The sequence below is a fragment of the Pteronotus mesoamericanus genome, unplaced genomic scaffold (assembly GCF_021234165.1).
Source record: "Pteronotus mesoamericanus isolate MK-2021 breed Mesoamerican mustached bat unplaced genomic scaffold, CSHL_Meso_final contig_64, whole genome shotgun sequence".
Taxonomy (NCBI): Eukaryota; Metazoa; Chordata; class Mammalia; order Chiroptera; family Mormoopidae; genus Pteronotus; species Pteronotus mesoamericanus.
In genome coordinates, this window is record NW_026555224.1 from 2,691,269 (window position 1) to 2,710,461 (window position 19,193).

General features: G+C 42.1%; 1 protein-coding gene across 1 annotated transcript in view; it reads right to left on the reverse strand.

The window, feature by feature from the left end:
- The window catches only part of CACNG3 (calcium voltage-gated channel auxiliary subunit gamma 3), a 95,862-nt gene extending 88,407 nt beyond the window's left edge, over nucleotides 1-7,455 (reverse strand). The window contains exon 1 of the mRNA XM_054580946.1: nucleotides 7,245-7,455. Within this exon, the coding sequence (XP_054436921.1) occupies nucleotides 7,245-7,455 (211 nt within the window). The remainder of the gene's footprint in view (nucleotides 1-7,244) is intronic.
- Nucleotides 7,456-19,193: the final 11,738 nt, after the last annotated feature.

Genomic DNA, 19,193 nt, shown 5'->3' on the forward strand with positions numbered 1-19,193 from the left:
TGGGTTACTGACAAATGGCTCAAACTCAGCTATCCACTGTTGAATCCACTGAACTTGTAGGACCTCCCCATTCCTAACAGGCTTCTCCATTCCTAGTTCCTCTCTCAGCCCTGGTGTTTAACTCAACTTTCTTGCTGAAGTAGACACAAGAGCAGATGAACAGTTGTGCTAAGAAGTACCCAATCCAGGAACAACATGACCATCTCTTTTTTTCCAGACACCCTCAATTTTCATGAACAATTCTTCTTGAAGCCATTGAGGAACTAAAAGTATTGGGAGGAAAGATAGTGGTATGAGAAAACTAACATCATTTGTCTTAACAAATAAATATTGTCTAAAATGGATGAATCAAGGACTACTAGTAGGTCAACGTATTGCTTAGAGATATGAAGGAATGAAGGAACCACAAGAAGAGCTGAGACAGAAACATTGGAAAGCGCTTGGTATGTTTGTTTTCTAATCTTACGGATGAAGAAATTTATGCTCAGAGGTTAACCAACTTCCAAGGTAAGAATGCATGTCTACCTGACCTCAAAACCCCTGTTATCTGATATTCTCTGTTGTCTCTCATAAATTATTAAAGGCTCATTTACTCCTACATTGAAAAAGTGGGCTCTGGCAGGGTTGTGGGAATGGGGAAAAAGAAAAACAGCATTGGAGTTTTATAGGCTTCTCTTTAACTTCAGAAACATTGGTTCATTGGGGGTACTTCCTCATGTCAGAGTATAATATTCAAATTGTTAGAAACACAATTCTCTTAAAATACACAGGGAATTTGTGTCAAGTTTTATTCAATGCATCATTGAGGGAACCAGCTGAATGACAAAGCTGGTTCAAAGGAGGATATTATATTGTTTTCAGTGGAAGTATTCGAAATAAGATTTTTAAGTTATATATAAAACTGATTAATGTCCTAGAAGGTGGCAATATATCCACAACATTTCTGTTTATCTCCCCTAATGAAGAGAAATTATCTCTACTGAACAAAAATTTTACATACATCTTCTGAGGCTTTCTACAAGTAAGCATATAACTATGCAGCTGGGCTTGAATTCATAATGAAAGCTAAGTCAGACAAAGTTCCATTCCTTGAGAGAATCAGAGGACCCTTCAGATAAACCCATTAGACACCACTCTATGAGATCATTAAAAGGACACAGTCATCTTTTTGCCCAATTCCTTGTTTTATTTTTTTCCTGATGCTGGTAACCCACACTGGCCACCCAACCACAGAATGCAAATCACTTGCCTTTATTCTAATGCAGAAGATAAAATTTCAAATATGAACCAAACAGCAGTATTTTCAAGGTATCTACTTCCTGAGATGTGTCAAGTCCTAGAATCAGAAGATAAAGGGGCTGGATTTGAGGTAGAAAGAAAAGGAGTAGGGCTTTTCCACCAATGATGACACATCTAGGAATAAGATATGAAATAAACACTGGTAAGACCAAAGACCTGCCAACCAGAATATATGTTTACATAGGGCTGGAGCAGGATCATGATGGCCTTGCTGGGTCAGGTTTTAACCCTTTATTTGGTGGATTTAACAGATGTCTGGGAGATTCTAGGAATGGCTAGGGTGGCTGTATTGATGGTGGAGGTTGGGGTGGGGAAACTTGGGCCAGGAGCTGCTTACCAACAGGCAGGGAAATATTTCAACATTTTAATAACTTGTGTGATTACACAGATGTGTTCTGGCTGAATGTTAGTCAGGCTCACACCCTTACTAAACCTGCCAGCCCCAACTCTGACATGCCCCCCAAACATAGTCATGGTCATTCTTCCCCATCCTACCTGAAGACTCCAGCCCACTTCTTTCTTGGGCTTTAGGGATAAGGAGGAACAGTGCAGTGAAAGGAACAGGGAGAAGGTCAGGAGTAAGAAAGAGGGTAAGAGGGTCCTGATATATTCCACACCCATGTCTAAAGGAAGGCACAGCATTAGACCTAGGACAGGAGGCACAGGAATGACCACTTGGTACTGTTTGTAAGCTCCAGAGATATAGCAGTGCCATCAACAGACAAGAATCTCTGTCCTTATCAAGTTTCTATTTTACTGGGAGATAGGCAAAGTATGAGTTCATGTGTGTGAAAGCACCTGGCACTGGGCTTGGCACACAGGAAACAACCAGTGTTACGTGCCTGTCTCACCCCATCCTCACCCATACCTTTGCCACTTCCCTGAAGGCTTCTGAACACATCAATAAAGCTGGAACCCCATCTGGTTGAAAAAGTTGACCATCTGGGGATTTGGAAATATGGGAAAATTTCTAATGATTGGTTATTATTATTTTTTTTTTTTAGTTTTTCAGTCTGATGTTTGATGTCACCCAAGACCATCTGTAGCAGAAATAGCATTTAGTGAAATTCTTTTCCATAATTTTATTTCCATGTCCTAAAATCCTAAATGAGCTTTCCTAGTAAGTATTTTAAAAATGAATTTAAAAAGTGATTATTGATAATGAAGAGGAATTCAGTAGTCAAGTGTGAAAATATAAGAAATTTGAGTTAAAAGGGCCTTTTAAATAACTTCCAGGGTTCAAAACTGGCAGCCCCTGCATCAAATTCAGCTACGAAGCAGGTTTGATTTGGCTGACAACATCTTTTTAAAAAGTTGAATTAGTTGCCTGTATTTAAAAAATCAAGACATTTTATTTCTGGCATTTTAAAATTTGAAATATTGGGCCAAATTGGTACATATTTCCCCTGCATAAAAATCAACTTAAGTAGTAATTGTCCCTTACAATGGGCTGTGCTCTCCGATTTGCCACCACTCCCAACTCTCTCTATTGCCCCCACATTGAGACAAAGTTTCAGTTACATCTTCCTAAATGCACTGTTACTCCTCCCTGCCCCCCGCCCCCACCATAGAACTGAGTTAAGACAACTGTGAAATGCTTTTTTCACACTTTACATTACCTGCCTAGTCCACATGACAATTTGGGCTTGGTACTCTCTAATCTTACCTGAAACTCCCTCATTTTAAAGATTTATTTATTTACTTATTTATTTATTTGAGAGAGAAGAGGAAGGAGAGAGAAAGAGAGGGAAAGAAATATTGATGTGAGAGAGAAACATCAATGAGTTGTCTCTCATCCGCGCCCCAACTGGGGACCAAACCTGCAACCCAGTTACATGCCCTGACTGGAATTGAACCTTTTGTTTTGCAGGACAATGCACAATGAACTGAGCCACACTGGTCAGGGCTGAGGCTCTCATTTTAGATTTGGGTAAACCAAGGTCCAAATGAGGAAAATAACATGCACAATTCACATAAATGTTAGTGATATATATGTGATTATCTGCCAGGGTTCCTTGCTCCCAGGCCAGTGCAATGGTCTTTTCACTGTCTAAATACATCATTTTGATTGCATCTAGGACTTCAAGAAAGAGATTTTCCTAATGAGAGCATCACATGTCAAACACGTTCTCATTCAAATTCATACTCTGCTATTGAAAACCTGCAGCAGGTTGGGAAACTACTCTGTGAATGCTTCGCATGCCTTCCAGATAATGAGTCAGGCATTCATTCCCGTTTCTCAGTGTGGGTGTCTCTACATAGGTCGATTGTTTTTGCATTCAAAGAATGTCCTTGCTGCCTCTGAGTTTGTGCCTGTCTGGTGGCTTCTGTGCCCCTGCAGATGCTGCACAGGCATGCTGAGTGTTCTGCGAGGTGGAGCATCTGAATGGAAAGACCCATGTGTCTCAGCATTCTCACAAGCTAATGTAGCAACCTATATCTACCAGAGCAGGAGTTAATGTTCTCTAGCAAGTGCTCTGAGAAGCAGCATGGCTTAGGTGAAGTAAGTTACTGCTGAGTTCAAGTATGTGACCTTGGGAAACTTATATAACTTATTCAGCTTCAGTTTCCTCATCTGTAAAATAAGGGTAATAATATCCATACCACTGAGCACCTTTGAAGGGGAAAATTAATTTTTAAAAATTCTTAAAACAGTTCTAGCTCCTAGTAAATGCTAATATAAATGACATTATGATAAATTATAGAAATGAAACCTGGAAACATCCCTTCTCTTGCTTCAGAAATGTGATTCTTCCTAACACATTTAGTCATCCCTAGGTCCATTGTAAATATTCAGTACATATTGGCTTTAACATTGTAATAACTTGTAGGACTTTTAGAAAATTCAGACTCTAGTAATCCACTGCAGACCTATGGAAATAGAGAATCTAGTTGCAGGACCTGATAATCTATTTTTAAAGTTCCTTATTTGATTCTGATAACTAGCCAAGTTTGGGAGCATTTAATGTACTTGAATGTCTTTCTTATACTTGAATATATTTGGTGGTGAGGAACTCATCACCTCTTAAAGCTTCCTATTCTACACTGAATACATTTTTATATTGAGATAAAACCTGTTTACCTCTAGCTCCCACTTCCATGCCTTTGAGACCACACAGAGCATTTCAAATCTCTTTCAGACAGCTTTTCAGATATTTGCAAAGAGTTGTCATGTTCCTGCTGAGCATTCTCTTCTTTTGAATAACATGGCCACATTCTCTCATAGTTCTTTAAAAAATGTAGATGAACAGACTCTTCTAATTTGATATAAAAAAAATGAGCTACAAAACTGCTACTGCCACTCTGTAGTTATCCTTTGACACTTAAAGGACCAGAAAAAAATGAAGATGTTGAGGTTCTGGAAGATACCAAGCAGGAGATGGCTGTGCACCTTCATTCCGTCAAAGCATGGGTCTGTCTACTGCATGTGTCTGCCCATGCAGAAATCAGAGGCCCCTGCAAATTCCTTGAACACTTGATGTAGACAGTACATGAAGAAGTTTTTTTTTAGCAGTTGTGGAATTTATTTATTCTTTTTTTATTGAATTTATTGGGGTGACACTTGTTAACAAAATTAAACAGGTTTCAGATGCACAATTCCACAGCCCATGATCTGTACACTGTATTGTGTGTTCACTACCCTAAGTTAAGTCTCTTTCTATCACCATTTATCCCTCCTATACCCTCTTCAATCTCCACCCACTCCACTCCAAGAAAGATCTTAGCTTCAGTTTCAGCCAGGCCCAACTCGATGTTGGTTATAGGGGTGTACATATAGCAAAAAATTTTACTGTGATTCATTAAAGTTTATGCATCTTACTGTATTTATTCTTCAAAAATGTAAACAAAAAGTAGCTGGGCCAAATTGCATGGAGACTGAAACAAATTTTCTCAGAAGAATTCATCTGACCAAGAACATATCTTAAATTCAACCAATTCTTGTTTGATTCAAATTCTCATTTTTCACAGAATGCCTGGGTGGGTCTCCAATTCCTGTGCAAACTGTGGGTATAGGACATGATGTTGGAGAAAAGAGAAAACTTCAGTTGAGAAATGGCAAAGGTTCAGGAATCATAGATCCTAAAGAGGGAAGCTAGAACTGGTGTTTAATTGTGCATTTTAAAGTTTAGTTGCAAGAGGCAAAACAATCAGAAATAACTGAAATATTATCTACATGTGTAGACATTGGTAGGAGTCTCAGACTTCTTTATGCCATCCCTAGAACCATGTAAGCATCAAAACATCCACAAAATTACACCTTTACAAAAGATAATTCAGTTCCTTATTGTCAATAAAGAAAGCAAACTATGGGATTTCCCTAAGGTAAATGACTTCACCATACCCAACCACAAATGAACACAAATGTTAGCTTTTTGCCAGTGTTTAGGAAACAATTGTTCTTTAATTTCCATCAGGACACTGGATAAAATATGAGGTTTGGATAGTGCTAATTTAAGACCACCTATTCTGAATTAATCATTTCCCAGATTAGTAAACTGGGTGTTGAAGAGGGCAAATGTCTTAGCCAAGATTGTGCAGATAGTTTGCAGCCCTCACCGAGGTGTTCTGACTTTACATACAGTGATCCTTTTTGCATTTAAAATAATCTTTCCCACTTGGACTTCCCACCACTTGCAAATTTGCATTGGAAACATACTCAGTTGTAGTAAGTCTTGCAGTCAGGACAGCAGTTGTTCAGAGTGTCAGAACATGGGCAGAAGGCCAGGGAATGAAGCAATATTACACTAGCAAGTGATGTCATAGCATGATTTCCTAAGCAATTGACATAAATGCAAGTTCTCAAGAAGCCCTGATGAGTGCTAGCCAGTGAGAATGCAGGCATGGAGAACCAATGATGAGCAGGGAAGAAGAGCATATAGAAAATCCAGCTTTCCTTCCCCATCATTGAGACAAGCTTCACAGATTCCTTAGAAGCCCAAGAAAGCTTCCTTCTAACCATTTAATCCAGGGCCTCTCCTCAGGCACGTAGGCTCCAAAAGCTTTGATTGTCTTTTCTTTCTGTTTTCTACCACAGACATCCAGCCATTGTCTAGTGATGCTGAGAGTGACTCCCGGTGTAGTGAAAGCAAGTTTAAACCCAAGAACTTGACATTCTAAAATTGATTTGTCCTCTTCAAAATAATTGAAAGCTAATTCTCAATTTTTTAAATTAGAAACAATAGCTGTCATTCTTGGAGAATCACCCTTATGCAAATATAATGGAAATACATTTTGGGGGTTTGGGGATGATATATGAAAGAAGACATGTAGATGCCAAATACCAAGACTTCAGTTTTGTTTTGATCCCAAAATAATAAAATGTGTATTTATAAGGAAATTTTCTTAAAATGTGTGTATATGTGTGTGTGTGCAGGAGTTCACATATGTTAGTGTGGAACTGGTTGGCAATGGAAGTTCATGAAAATATCTAGTTAAACCAAACTCAGAAGAAACTGATAAGACTATATTGGTAAATAAGGATAGCTAAGAGTGTATCAGATGAGGTCAGGGAGTCTCTCTCTCTGTCTCTCTCTCTCTCTCTTTCTCTCTCTCTCTCTCTCTCCCCCCCCTTCCATCCCCTCTCCCACTGAAATACAATTTAAGTAAAACCAAAGACCCCATCTCAAGCCAGAGATCAAAGCAGTTCACAATGTGTCTAGGGATTTTGTATTTAAGGACTTTTCTCAATTGCAGAAGCTACAGAGAGTGCTATAAAACCTCATGTCATGAAGCTTATACCAAAAACAATAAGATCCAACCACTTCATCCCATACAACACAGCATTAGTTCTACTTGGACCGGTCTGGACATCTGCACCTCCTCGGCAATAATCTGAACCATTGCCCCCCCCCATTCACTGCCTCTACCTCCCCCTACCCCGCTATGGAATATCAGAATATCAGAAACTGGGTTATTAAGGGCCATTGAGAGGAATTTGTAAATACCTTCTAGGCAGCAGGTCCTCCACAGCCCCGAGTGGGTCATTACTTCTTCATTCTTCCTGCTGGTTTCATTATCACTTGTAGATTTAGTCCTGCACACGCCTCTGGAATATAACCAGTAGTCCGTGCCCACTGCAATGGTCATTAAACTAAACGCTGCGAAGGCTCCCACGGTGGTGATCAGCATCTGGATACCTCTGTCACACATCCTCATAATTCTTCATGGTATTCTGAATGGCTGGGGGTTGAAGGGGAAGTTCAATGCCAGAGGAAAAAATCACTCTGCAGCTGGATAACCTAAGATAGGCTCTTCCAAAAATTCGGATCTCCTTTTGTCAGCATCCACAGGGACTTTGGGAAAACTGGAATTTCCTGTCTGGAGCTCTCTCCAGTTCCCTGGTCTGCCTATGGCCCTCGGAAGGGTGCAGGCTCCAGGGGGTTGGTCCACATCACTGCTGCCTTCTGAGGGTCCCTGGGTTCCTTTCATTCCTCAAGAGCTTGGTAAAGATGAGAATCCGTGCACAGCATGGCTCCGGAGCCTAGAGCTGTCAGCTCGGTTTGAGATGCGCCTGGCTTCTCACAGCCCCGGGAGACTCAAGGCAAAGAAATCTAGAGAGGTCTCTGTGTGTATGTGTGTATGTGTGTGTGCGCGCGCGCGCGTGCGTGTATGGGCGCGCGCGCGCGTGCGTGCGTGTGTGTGTGTGTGTGTGTGTGTGCGCGCGTGCCTGTGGGTGCGCGAATGTGTGTGCTGGGGGTGAGGGCGGATGGCAAAAAATAGCACTGCTGGGAGGCGGGTCGCGGAGAAGAGTGTTCACTGCTTCCCAGCCTCCTAGGAAAGCTCTCCCCCTGCTCCCAACACCCCCGCTCAAACTAGAGAATAGACAGTCCTGGGCTGGGGCCGGTGGTTTCAGTGGAGGGGAACAGGGTCCGTGGTGCTGAACGGACAGCTCCCTTCCCGTTGCCCATCCTCCGCCTTCCAGATGCCAAGGCTTAATTCAGGTCCGTGCAGCTGAGCTGACTGCTACCACCCTGTCACTCCCGCTGCTGCGCCCCAGCCTTTTTAGCGCCTGAGCTAAAGACCTCGGCTGCACAAGGGTTCTCCTCCCCTACGCCCTTTCCCCGTCGGCTCTGGCTAGTCAAGCCCACACTCCGCTCAAAGTTTGGGAGCCCAGGGCAGTCTGAGCCCCGGCTCCTTGCTCTGCACTACGACCGTGTTTCTCCGCTCCCGCAAGGGTTAAGGAAGGGGAAGGGGAGAGAACTCCGCCGCGCACTGTGGCGCTCTCACAGCTTTCACCCAACTCGGCGTCCCCCCACTTCCCCAACCCCCACCACCGATGAGCCAGGCAAGTTTGCCTTTTACTGCGGGCGCCGCTGGAGCCCATTGGGAAAGACCCGAGTCTTCTTAAAGGGGCCTGCGACTCTGGATGACGGTTCTATGGCTCACTTGGGAGGGCAGAACGTGTTGTCGCAGACACATCTGTGTATAGTTTGTCTCACTTTGGTTCCCGACAAAACAAGCCAATATGTCTACCTTCACTTCTCTGGAGCTCTGGTTTACACCAGAAACAATGTGCTCAGACCAGACCTGGAACTGGGCATATACATATGATCTTGTACTCCTAAAAAACAGAAGGAGCTAATTGTATATAGACTCTGTTGTACATATATCAGGAACTTGGGGGAAGGGGTGTGAAATATTGATCTATGAATATACCTCATATATTTTACCATTCCTACACTGGGAGTGTGTGTGATGGATTCAAGAAGGGAAAGTCACGGAGAATGTCAGACTCCTTCCAAAGGTCCCTGGGATGTTCATTTGTTAACATGCTTTCTAAGTTAGAACAGAAGGCAGGTAAAATTAAGTCTGGTTTTCTTGTTAGTCCAAAGTGTAAATTCCACTGCATACTGGAAAGTTAGTGAGACTCTCCCTTAGAAATAGTAAATGTTACAAAAGATTAGCATTTAACCATCTTTTTATTACTATGTCTTCTGGCATGTACTTGAGCACTCACTGAGTTAACTAAAAAGAGTCCACAGAATGCCTTTATTATTTTTTTCCCTGTGGCCTGATAGGATGGATACCCAGAGGCCAGTGTTTGGAATTGAGGCTGCTTGGGTTATTTCTGCAGTCCCAGAGATGTGTCCATAACCAACTGCCATGTTTGAATGTTATTTAACTGGACAAAAATATAATGGGGGGTAATCACAGACACATATATTCTCCTGGTGCCATCTCTAGCTGTCTTGAGAGATTCCATACAGATGACTGAGTAGCAGTAATGTACTGAAGAGTTCTAAATGCAGCACACAACTTATTGGTGATTTTGCCACTTTTTATTTTATACCAGGGTTACTTGAAGACTTGGTTCTTGATGTTAAACATACATGCATATACATGCATAGGTTCAAATATATAGTCATGGAACAGTTATGTTTGAATGTTTACTTGTGCTGTATTCAATTTAATTATAGGTTTTGAGTTTGTTGTAAAGCAGACATGTAAATACAAGTCTGTAACTTCATGCAGTGTTACGGGTCATGTAAAAGTGTTTGCCATAAATGCATAGCTGTTTGCATGTGTGGATGTACATGCCTGAGTACAGGTATACAGTGGGTTTGTGCATTTAATTGCATACGCATGTGTTGTGGTTCACAAACACTGATTTTTGAAGAAGAAATTGTACTGAAGATTTGCCACATAACCAAAATGAGTGATAGGAGATAGGGGGAGATGCACAGGGCCTTCTTTAGAGGTTTCTTTTCCTAAAAAGAAAACTTGCCTCTCAATGGAAAAAAAAGCCACATGTAACATGGAGGTGAAACAAATAACATGAAATAATTAATTAATAATGACCAAAAGCAGCCACTTCAGGAGCTGTTTTTTTCCTCACTTGACCAGGGATGAGAAAGGTCTTTTCTCAAAGCAGGACCATGTAGACAAAAGGTCAGTGGGCTTTGCTTTGGGCTTAAGGAGAGTGTGCTCCAGTCACTCCACTCACCAGACCCACAGTAAAACAAGAGCATGTCTGTCTTCACCTCTTTAGCTCTGTCATTAATTCCAGACATACAAGAGGCGGTGTCCAGAAAGTTCAGCAGAGGGAATTAGGTCTCCAGGTAGGTCAGTGTTGGGTTGGGAGGAAGGGTCAGGAGCTCAGGCAGATGAAGACAACAGTCATGGGAGAGCATGTGCACAATTTTTCTGAAGGAGAGAAAGGGACACGTAAAAAGAATGGAGCTTTGTACTGAGCCTTTGATCACAGAGTGTGGGAAGTCCTGAACCTGCATTTGCAACAAGTCAGAACACCTGACTAGAGTGGGAGTGAGGAGGCAGGGATGCCGTCAGTTAGTTCCCGATGATGCCTCCCCACTTACTAGGGGATGACCTCATCCTTTCATTCAGTTGATGTGTAGGTGTGTGTACATGTGTGCTTAGAATCTGCTTCTAAGCCTAGGTATAATGCTATTTCACCACTAGAGGGCTCTTTCACCAGGACAATCAAGCACTCAGGAGATTCAAAGCACTATCTCTCCTTATAGTGATAGAGCCTCTGTGTTTGCTAATGACCTTCTCTGATCCTACTGACGTAGCAGGAGACTGGGAGGTGTTTAGACAGAATGAATCTAACATTTGATTCTCTTTTTAAGGCTTCTACCCTCCCCGCAACCTCTCCACTGGACTCGGCTAGGAGAGCAGCTGGCACAGGACCTCTGTCTTTTTTTCCACTTGTCCTCTCAGAGTTACCCTCATCTCAAGAAGGGTCAGTGCCCCCTGAAAGTGGTTTATGGAGGAGTACTGACAGCTGAGTCAATTCAGTAAGTGCTTCTTCAGTGACTACTATGTACAGGGCATTCTGCTTAGCAATTCACAGAATATAGAGACAAGTTTCCTACCCTACAAGGAGCCCAGTCTATAGCAGAGGATAGTCATAAGTTAATTTTGACTGTAAATAGCAGAGACTCACTGGAGCTTGTCTCACCTCTAAGTGAACTCTATTCAACAAAATAAACTAACGAACAAAATAAACCACAGGCAAGGAAACATGGAGCAGACTGAAAGTGACCAGAGGGGATGGGGAAAGAAGACAATGGTGGAAAGAAGGAGAAGGGATTAGACAAAGAACATGTATGAATGACCCATTGACATGGACAACAGAGTGGGAATTGACTGTGGGAGCAGGGGGTGGGGGTGGGTTGGGTGGACCCCCACTAAGGGGTATACCCTCCACCAAGGGATACCCCCACCAAGGGGTATAAATTGAGACAACTGTAATAGAATAAACATGATGTATAAATAAAAAATAAACAAAAAAATTAGGGGGGCCTTGGTATAATGGTGTGGCAGTGTTTTAAGAATCATTGGGGCAAAGTCACAGTCAGGCCTTAGCAAGGGGCTGAAGCTAGGTAATCAAAGCCAACGGGAGTCTTTACAGTCACTCTCTTTTCATTTTTGCCTGTTTTTAGTTGACAAAATAATTGTTTTGCTTCCTCTACTTTTCAGTACTCACGATGTAAGCTTGGTTTTGACATTTTATGTCATCTCTGTTCAGGAGACCCACCCAGACTAAACTGGGCAGCTTTAGTCCCAATTTAAAATTTCCAGAAGAGAAAAACTGACTGACCTAGTTTGTGTCATGTGCCACTTCCTGGCCCAACCAGCTGTGTTCCCAGAGCTATCAGATGGGGAAGGAAAGACATTCTCAAATTAGGAGGAGTTTCCACGACACCTCCACTTGGATGGTGCCCATGGGCTTAACAGTAAAACATGGTCGTGATAGAGAAGACAACATGGCAGGATTTAGGAGCACTGAAGATTCTGAAAACCTCTGCTAGAAGAGGAACTGGGCTGGGTGTTGGTGGTACCAAACCAGCCTTACCTTTGTCTGTGCCCTTCTTCCAAGGGGCATGAGTTAAAAGAGAAAAACTCTTCTAAGGTAAAGGCACCCACACAGGTGTAAATTAAGGAGATGGTGAAAATCATCCAAGTACTTGCAAGTTTTGTTCCTGCTTCCTAGAGTAGGGACAGAAGCTGGATGGTGGGAGGAGGGGAGGAACAGGAAGGATACAACATCCTGACATTACAAAGAGAACAGCCAAGATATACTGTGTACAGTTGATGAAAGAGTGAGAGGTTGAAGAATGTTATTGAAAGTTAGGATAAGCAATAGATGAACTAAAAATTACCTCAACTATATTTGGGTTGAAGTGAGCTAAACTAAGACAGAAGTGGGTAACTGTGCTTACCTTTGGGGACAGGGACTGGAGTGGGACCAGGACAACTGCTTTTCCCTTCAGCCTGTTAGATCTTATTTGATTTTTTAAAATTTTGTGCATGTATACTCTGATAAATGATTAAAGTTAATTAAAAAATAAGTGAAAACAGTAAGCAGCATGTCTCCATCTCTCCCAACCACCTTCTGCTGTATCAGTGCAGAAATGCCAGGTGTTCCCTGTGATTTATCCATCTATCCCTGTGCCTGGAATTCTCTTTCCTGAGATACCCTTCTCAAAACACACACACACACACACACACATATATGCACATATTTGTGTGTTTATTCACATCTCCCCAACTAGAGCAAAAGAGTTTCATGAGGACAAGTAGTTTGTGTTACTCACATATAAATCACAAGACTATAAGTCCCTGGAACAATATCCAGGATATAGAAGGCACTCGATTAGCATGTGTTTAACCAATTAATTGCATAAATAATTATTGTTTTGCACACTGTGATAGGCACTGGTAAATCAATAAGCAAGAAGGACATTGTTCTTGATCACCCAGAACTCAGTCCAATGGAGAGGACAGAGATAATTAAGAAAAAAGAAACAGTTGTGGTGGATGTTGCTGGCTACCCACAGATGCCCAGGTTCCCTTTACTGGGTTGGTACATTTCAGACCTAACCCTGACCTTCCCACCTGCTTTGCCTACCCTCAGCTGCCTCCTTCTAGGGAGAATTGTTCTTGGCTGATAGAAGCTGCCTCACCAGCCTGCAGTCAACGAGTGTCTGATACGGGAGCACTGCCCTCTCACCAGAGGCAGGGACAACTCTGTGCTGCAATTTATGCTCTAGAGTCCTCCATGGATCAGGCCAAAGCTAGACTTTATCTGGGACCACATACTTGTTTGACTTTGTCCCCATTCCTTGTGGTTCTCAAATGTTAGTGTGCATCATGATCACTTAAAAATCTGGTTAAATAATAGATTACCAGTTCCACCCCCAGAGTCTCTAAGGTGGTTCTTAACATTTTTTTGTTTCCAGCAAATTCCCAGGTGATGCTAATGTTGCTCCTCTGAGAAATCACCCTACCCTTCCTTATGCTGTTTCCATAGTCCCTTATAAGTTTTTCCTAAAGATCACTCCTTCTATATGTCACATGCATCTGAATCCCTGCTTCAAGCTCTGCTTCAAGAGAACTCTACCTAAGATAACAAGGAGGGCTGGTAAGCACTCTGCTCAGGATTACAGGTCAGGGACAACCACTGTCACTGAGGGTCATGGAAGAAATGGCACAGAGGAAGTGCCATTTAAACTGAACACTCAAGGATGAATAGCCAATGAAGAGCAGGGAACTGTGCCCCAGGTAGTTGGACCAGCATGTTAAAAACCCGAGTGCATGATTAGTTTGAGAAAATGAAAGAAGCTTAGTATGGCAGAATATTCATGCTTGAATATTATGTACAGATAGAATGTTTGGTCATAAATACCCTTAGATAAAATACTGGAAGCTTATTAGCTTTATCAAAGAATTATATTGCCAAATAATTCCCAAGCTTGATATGTAGCAACCTGTGTTTATTAAACTCCTAAACAGATAAACTCTTATAGAAACTTGAGCCCAACAGGAAGCTTGTGTTTCCAAGATGAGTTCAGGGAGAGAGCTGGACAAAGGAGAATCCAGAGGGCAGATAGAAGGGTGATGGTGAGTAATAAGTAAAGGAGTTCTTCCTTGCTAGCAGGAAACTTCCTCCATTCTCAAGAAAGCGAAATTTTGTTATTCCTGCTCAGCTGAATTTGACAGTTTCTGTGAACCTGTAAATGCTGTGTGTGCCTCAGTCTCTGTTTTTTAAAGGACCTCTGGTTACCTGGTTCCATCTGTGCTATTGAATGATGGGTGTGCTGGTAGTTCAGAACAAAAGAAGACACACCCAGACCTGTTGAAGATGACTGCACATTGCAAGTGGTTGTCTCCTTTGGGAAAAGGCAAATGTGTTCTATGTATGGGAAGACATTTGCTGGCAAAAGGCTGGACTGCTGCAAAGGCTTCTGCTGCTTACCTAATAGCTTTCATTTCTTTTTAACTAATAAAGTGGTGAGGAGCCCACTTTCTCTACTTGAAAGAAAATTACATCTTTCAGTCTTCCTTGAAGATAAGGATGCCCTGTAACAAAATTCTAACCAATAAAGTATAATTAAAAGTTATTTTGTGAGCAATAATAGCCAAAAAGTGGTGATAAATCAGATATCATCAACAGATGAGGGATGGATAAATGTATGTGTTATATACATACAGAGGAATATTATTCAGCCACACTAAAAAAATGAAATTTGGTCTTATTTTCCTTGCATTTTTGTATTGTTGGTTAGGTTCTGCTTATAGGTGAGATCATATGGTATTTGTCTTTCGCCCCCTGGCTTATTTCACTTAGCATAATGCTCTCGAGTTCCATCCATGCTGTTGCGAAGTTTAGTAGTTCTTTTTTTCTTTCTGCTGCATAGTATTCCATTGTGTAAATGTACCATAGTTTTTTGATACAATCATCTACTGATGGGCATTTAGGTTGCTTCCAACACTTGGCTATTGTAAATTGTGCTGCTATGAACATTGGGGTGCATAGGTTCTTTTGAACTGGTGAAAATAAGACCAGCAACAGTGAAAGGAAAAGAAACCAACAGAGACAAGAGGGAAGGAGGGAGGAGGGTCTGGGGAAAAGGAAGGGAAGGGGGAAAGTCAAGGAACATATAGCAAGGACTCATGGACAAAACCAAAGGGGTAGAGTTGAGGGAGGGTGGAAGGGAGGGAGGGGGCAAGGGAAAGTGGTGGAGGGAAGGCAGAGACAAATGTAGTTGAAAAAATAAATTAATTAATATAAAATTTAAAAAAGAAAGTATAAAAAATGAAATATGGCCACATGTTACAACATGGATGAACCTTGAAGACATTGCATTAACTGAATTAACGTCTAGGTACAAAAGGAGGAATATTGTGTGATCCCACTCATAGATACCTAGAATGAGCAAATTTGTAGAGACAGAAAGTAGATTAGAGGTTTCTAGGGGCTGACAGGAGATGGGCATGGAGAGTTATTGCTTAACAGATAAAGAATTGTTCGGTGTGATGAAAAGCTTTAAAAACAGAGGTGATTTTTTTATAACATTCTGAATGTCATTAATACCACTAAACTACACTTAAAATGGTTAAAATGGCAAAATTTATGTCCCATATGTTTTATAATGAAAATGATGGAGAAAATGTTATTTTGTGCTCTGTAAAATCTCCTTCAAGGGGGTTGGTGGTCAGACTTTGCTAAGACATGTGTGCTGTCTTGTCCTTCTCTCTGTTCCTGTCTGAACTGGAAACCAGAGCTGGAGGTCCATCAATCACCATGTTGCCATAAGGTGATGAGTACATGTTTAAGTGGCTGAAAATAAAATAAAATTGAAGAAGCCTGAGTTCCTAATAGTACTATGGAGCCACCATCTCAGGTCACATGGCTTATTGCCAAAGCTATTATATGACAAAAAGACTCCTTAATTCACTCCTTTTCAAGTTTAGCAGCTGAACATAACTCCCAATTTATACAGATGAAGAGATGTGAAATTAGAGAGGTAACTATTGATCATGAAGCTTCCAGTCACAGCTGACAGAAACCCAAGTCAAAGTGTCTAAAATAAACAATCCAGTGCATATGAATTTCCTGAGAGAATGGGCCTGGGATCTACCCCCAACCTCAGCCCTGTCTCCCTCTGCCCTGGCTGCATGCTCAGCCTGGCTCGCAAGCACCAGGAACTCCTGGCTTGCATCCTACCAACCCTAGCAGAAAGGGGACATTTGTCTATCAACATGTACAGTAAATGTCTTGGGGCAGGTTTCTCATTGACCCATTTGGTTCATACCCAACGGAATCAATCGTGGTGGCCAAGAGGTGAAGAGTCACTGATTTTCAGGTCTGGGCTAGTTTTCTGTCCCCAGACGCATAAGGAGGAAGATCAGTCTCACCTTAATTCATGTAAACAGAGAGTGGGTACAGGGCTAATTCTTTACAGGCATTCAAGGGTACTCTTACCAGAAAGATGAATCAGTGGTAGGAAGTAAAAATAACAGATGTTCAGTGTGCACTACAAATACATAGCTGTCAGAGCATGCAGGGCCTTTAGCCATTAGATCATTCCACAAATACTTGTCAGACTGCTGTATGTACTGAAGATACAGTGGGGAACAACACATATCTCTGCCTCTGAGGAACTTACATTCCAGGTGAGGGAGATGAGCAGTGAACATGCAATCAAACAAAAAACGCTGGTTGTGATAAATGCTGTGAAGAAAATAAAATCAGGTAAGGTGATAAGATATGATGAGCAGTGTTGGTGGCACAAGGGCTGCTGTAAGTAGCATGTGACAGAGGGCATTCTGAGGAGGTGACTTTGAGTTGAGAAAAGTCAGTGGTGGAGGAAGACTCAGCCCTAAAGGACCCAGGGAAGTGTTCCCAGCAGAAGAGTTGTCAGGCACAGAAGCCCTGCCATGAGAATGAACATGTCTTTTTGAAGGACAGAAATGTTAGTGCGGTGGGAATCTTAAGAACAAGAGGAACAGTCTCAGCCAGTGAGGTTGGGGGGGTGAGCTGGGGTCGGGTTATATGGAACTCTTGGGCCAGGGCAAACAGTTTGTTTATTTTAGTCTTTAACATTGTAAAGTCATCGCACAATTTTAAGCAGGGGAGTGACGTAATTTGATCTATACTTTGGAAATTTCACTCTAGCAACTGAGTGAATAATGGACTCTACAGAGGTAAGACTGAAGACCAGGAGGCAAATTAGAAGGCTGTTGCATTAACTGGGCTGTAGTTTAGGGCTTTTCCTTTTGGCTTAAAATGTTGGCTGAAGCTCCAAGAATGATTACAATAAGCATGAAATATTCCCACAGCCAGAGCCAAAATGCTGCCAGGTGACTCCCTAGGGGTCATGAAGAGACAGCCAGACAGGTCCTGCAGCTCTCACTCTGGTGAGGTCCATGTGGGTTACGATGGATTGAAGACCAGAATTCAATGAGGTGCAGGACATACCAAGTCCTGAGCCTTGGGGAAGAAGGTGCTTTGGCTCTTTCTGTTCCATCCCCATGGTGAAGGAGGTGGTGACTCTTCCCCACCAAACCAAGTGAGAAGAGGTCCAATGAACTCACTGGGGGGACTAGGGGCCTGTGAGAGGGAAGATGACCCTCCCTGGCTGGTGCTCTCTGAGCTGTGGCACCTGGAACAGAGCAGAGGCCAGGGAAGAGCACCAGGATTCAACACCTGAGGGAAACTGACAAGTGCTGTCTGGGCTTTGGTGCACAGACGGACTCATGGATGTAGAGAACAGTGGCCAGTTTCGCCTGGAGAACCATGAAAGGAAGAAGCTGGCTGGCACCACTCTCCATCACAGGGGAAGGAGAAAAGGCATTAAGAAGGCAAACTTGACCCTGAGTACCATGTGGATGCTGAGGAAATAACTAGGCTCCAATTCTCTTCATGGGACCACACTCAAAAGAGAACAGCATTTGAAAGCCAGAATGCACAGAGAGACAGAGAGAGAGAGAGAGAGAGAGAGAGAGAGAGAGAGAATCGTGGCCAAAGAGAACCACCGATGGCACCATATAAGCAAGAAGACTTTTGCCATTTACCCTTTCCCATCACACCCAGCCCCTTCCCTTAGCCCCAGAGGAGCCAGCAGAGGCCACCCCAGCTTCTTCTCTCCCACGTGGAGGCCCTCCACTCATGTTCTGGCTGGGCTGGAAGGAGCAAAAGACTGAATTGAATATGAAGTTGAATTTTGATTTCAACTGAATTGGATTAAACTTCTCATTATGAAGAAATTTCAAACATGTATGAAAGAGGGAAGGAAATTTTAGTTAATGAATGCCCTGTACCACCCATTGCTGGCTACAACAATTATTGACACATGGCCTATCTTGTTTCATCTCTATGTTCCATAATTGCCCTTCACTACTGGATTATTTTGAAATAAGTCTCAGATATTGTATTATTGTGGGTTTGGGCTTTAATACCTATGAGTGACTCTTAATTACAAAATTAAAGTTTTTTTAAATTTAATGCTGAAGTTGACCAGAGGATCCTGGGTTCCTCTTATTGTTTATTTTTACAACCTCTAGAACATAAAGTTCCATGAAAGCAGTAAATTTTTCTATTTTATTCACTGCTCTAGTCTCATACTTAAAATAGCACACGACACATCATTGGTACTTGATAAATATTTTTTGAGTAAATAATTTTCAAAATAGTTGTTTTCCTTTACCATAACCTCTCAAGAACTCCAATTGAGGTAGAAAATGAAATCTTATGTTATCTTCATCAATGGCTTCCCTCAGTGCTGCAAGTTTTCCAGCAAAATATCCCACCTGGAAGGACTGCTTAGGGTAACTGTCTCTTCTGAGAAACAGTTTTCAAAATAATTCCAAGCAATGGTATGGAGGTGTATTGCTTTAAATCCTGTGTATTTTTAGAATCTCCAAGAGAACATGCAAATTAGAAGTTCATTGGTTCTTTCTAGTCTGCTTATGTTTTGCTGTGCTCACCTGGTTTTAAAATTTGCATTGCACTCACTTGAGTGTTGGCCCCCATACCTGCCAGCAACTTGGTGGAGAGTAGCATTTACCCCCTTCAACGATGCATGCCTGCTTCATTTTACCATAGTCCCCAGCCCATCGGCCCCACTCCTAAGTTTTCTGAATGG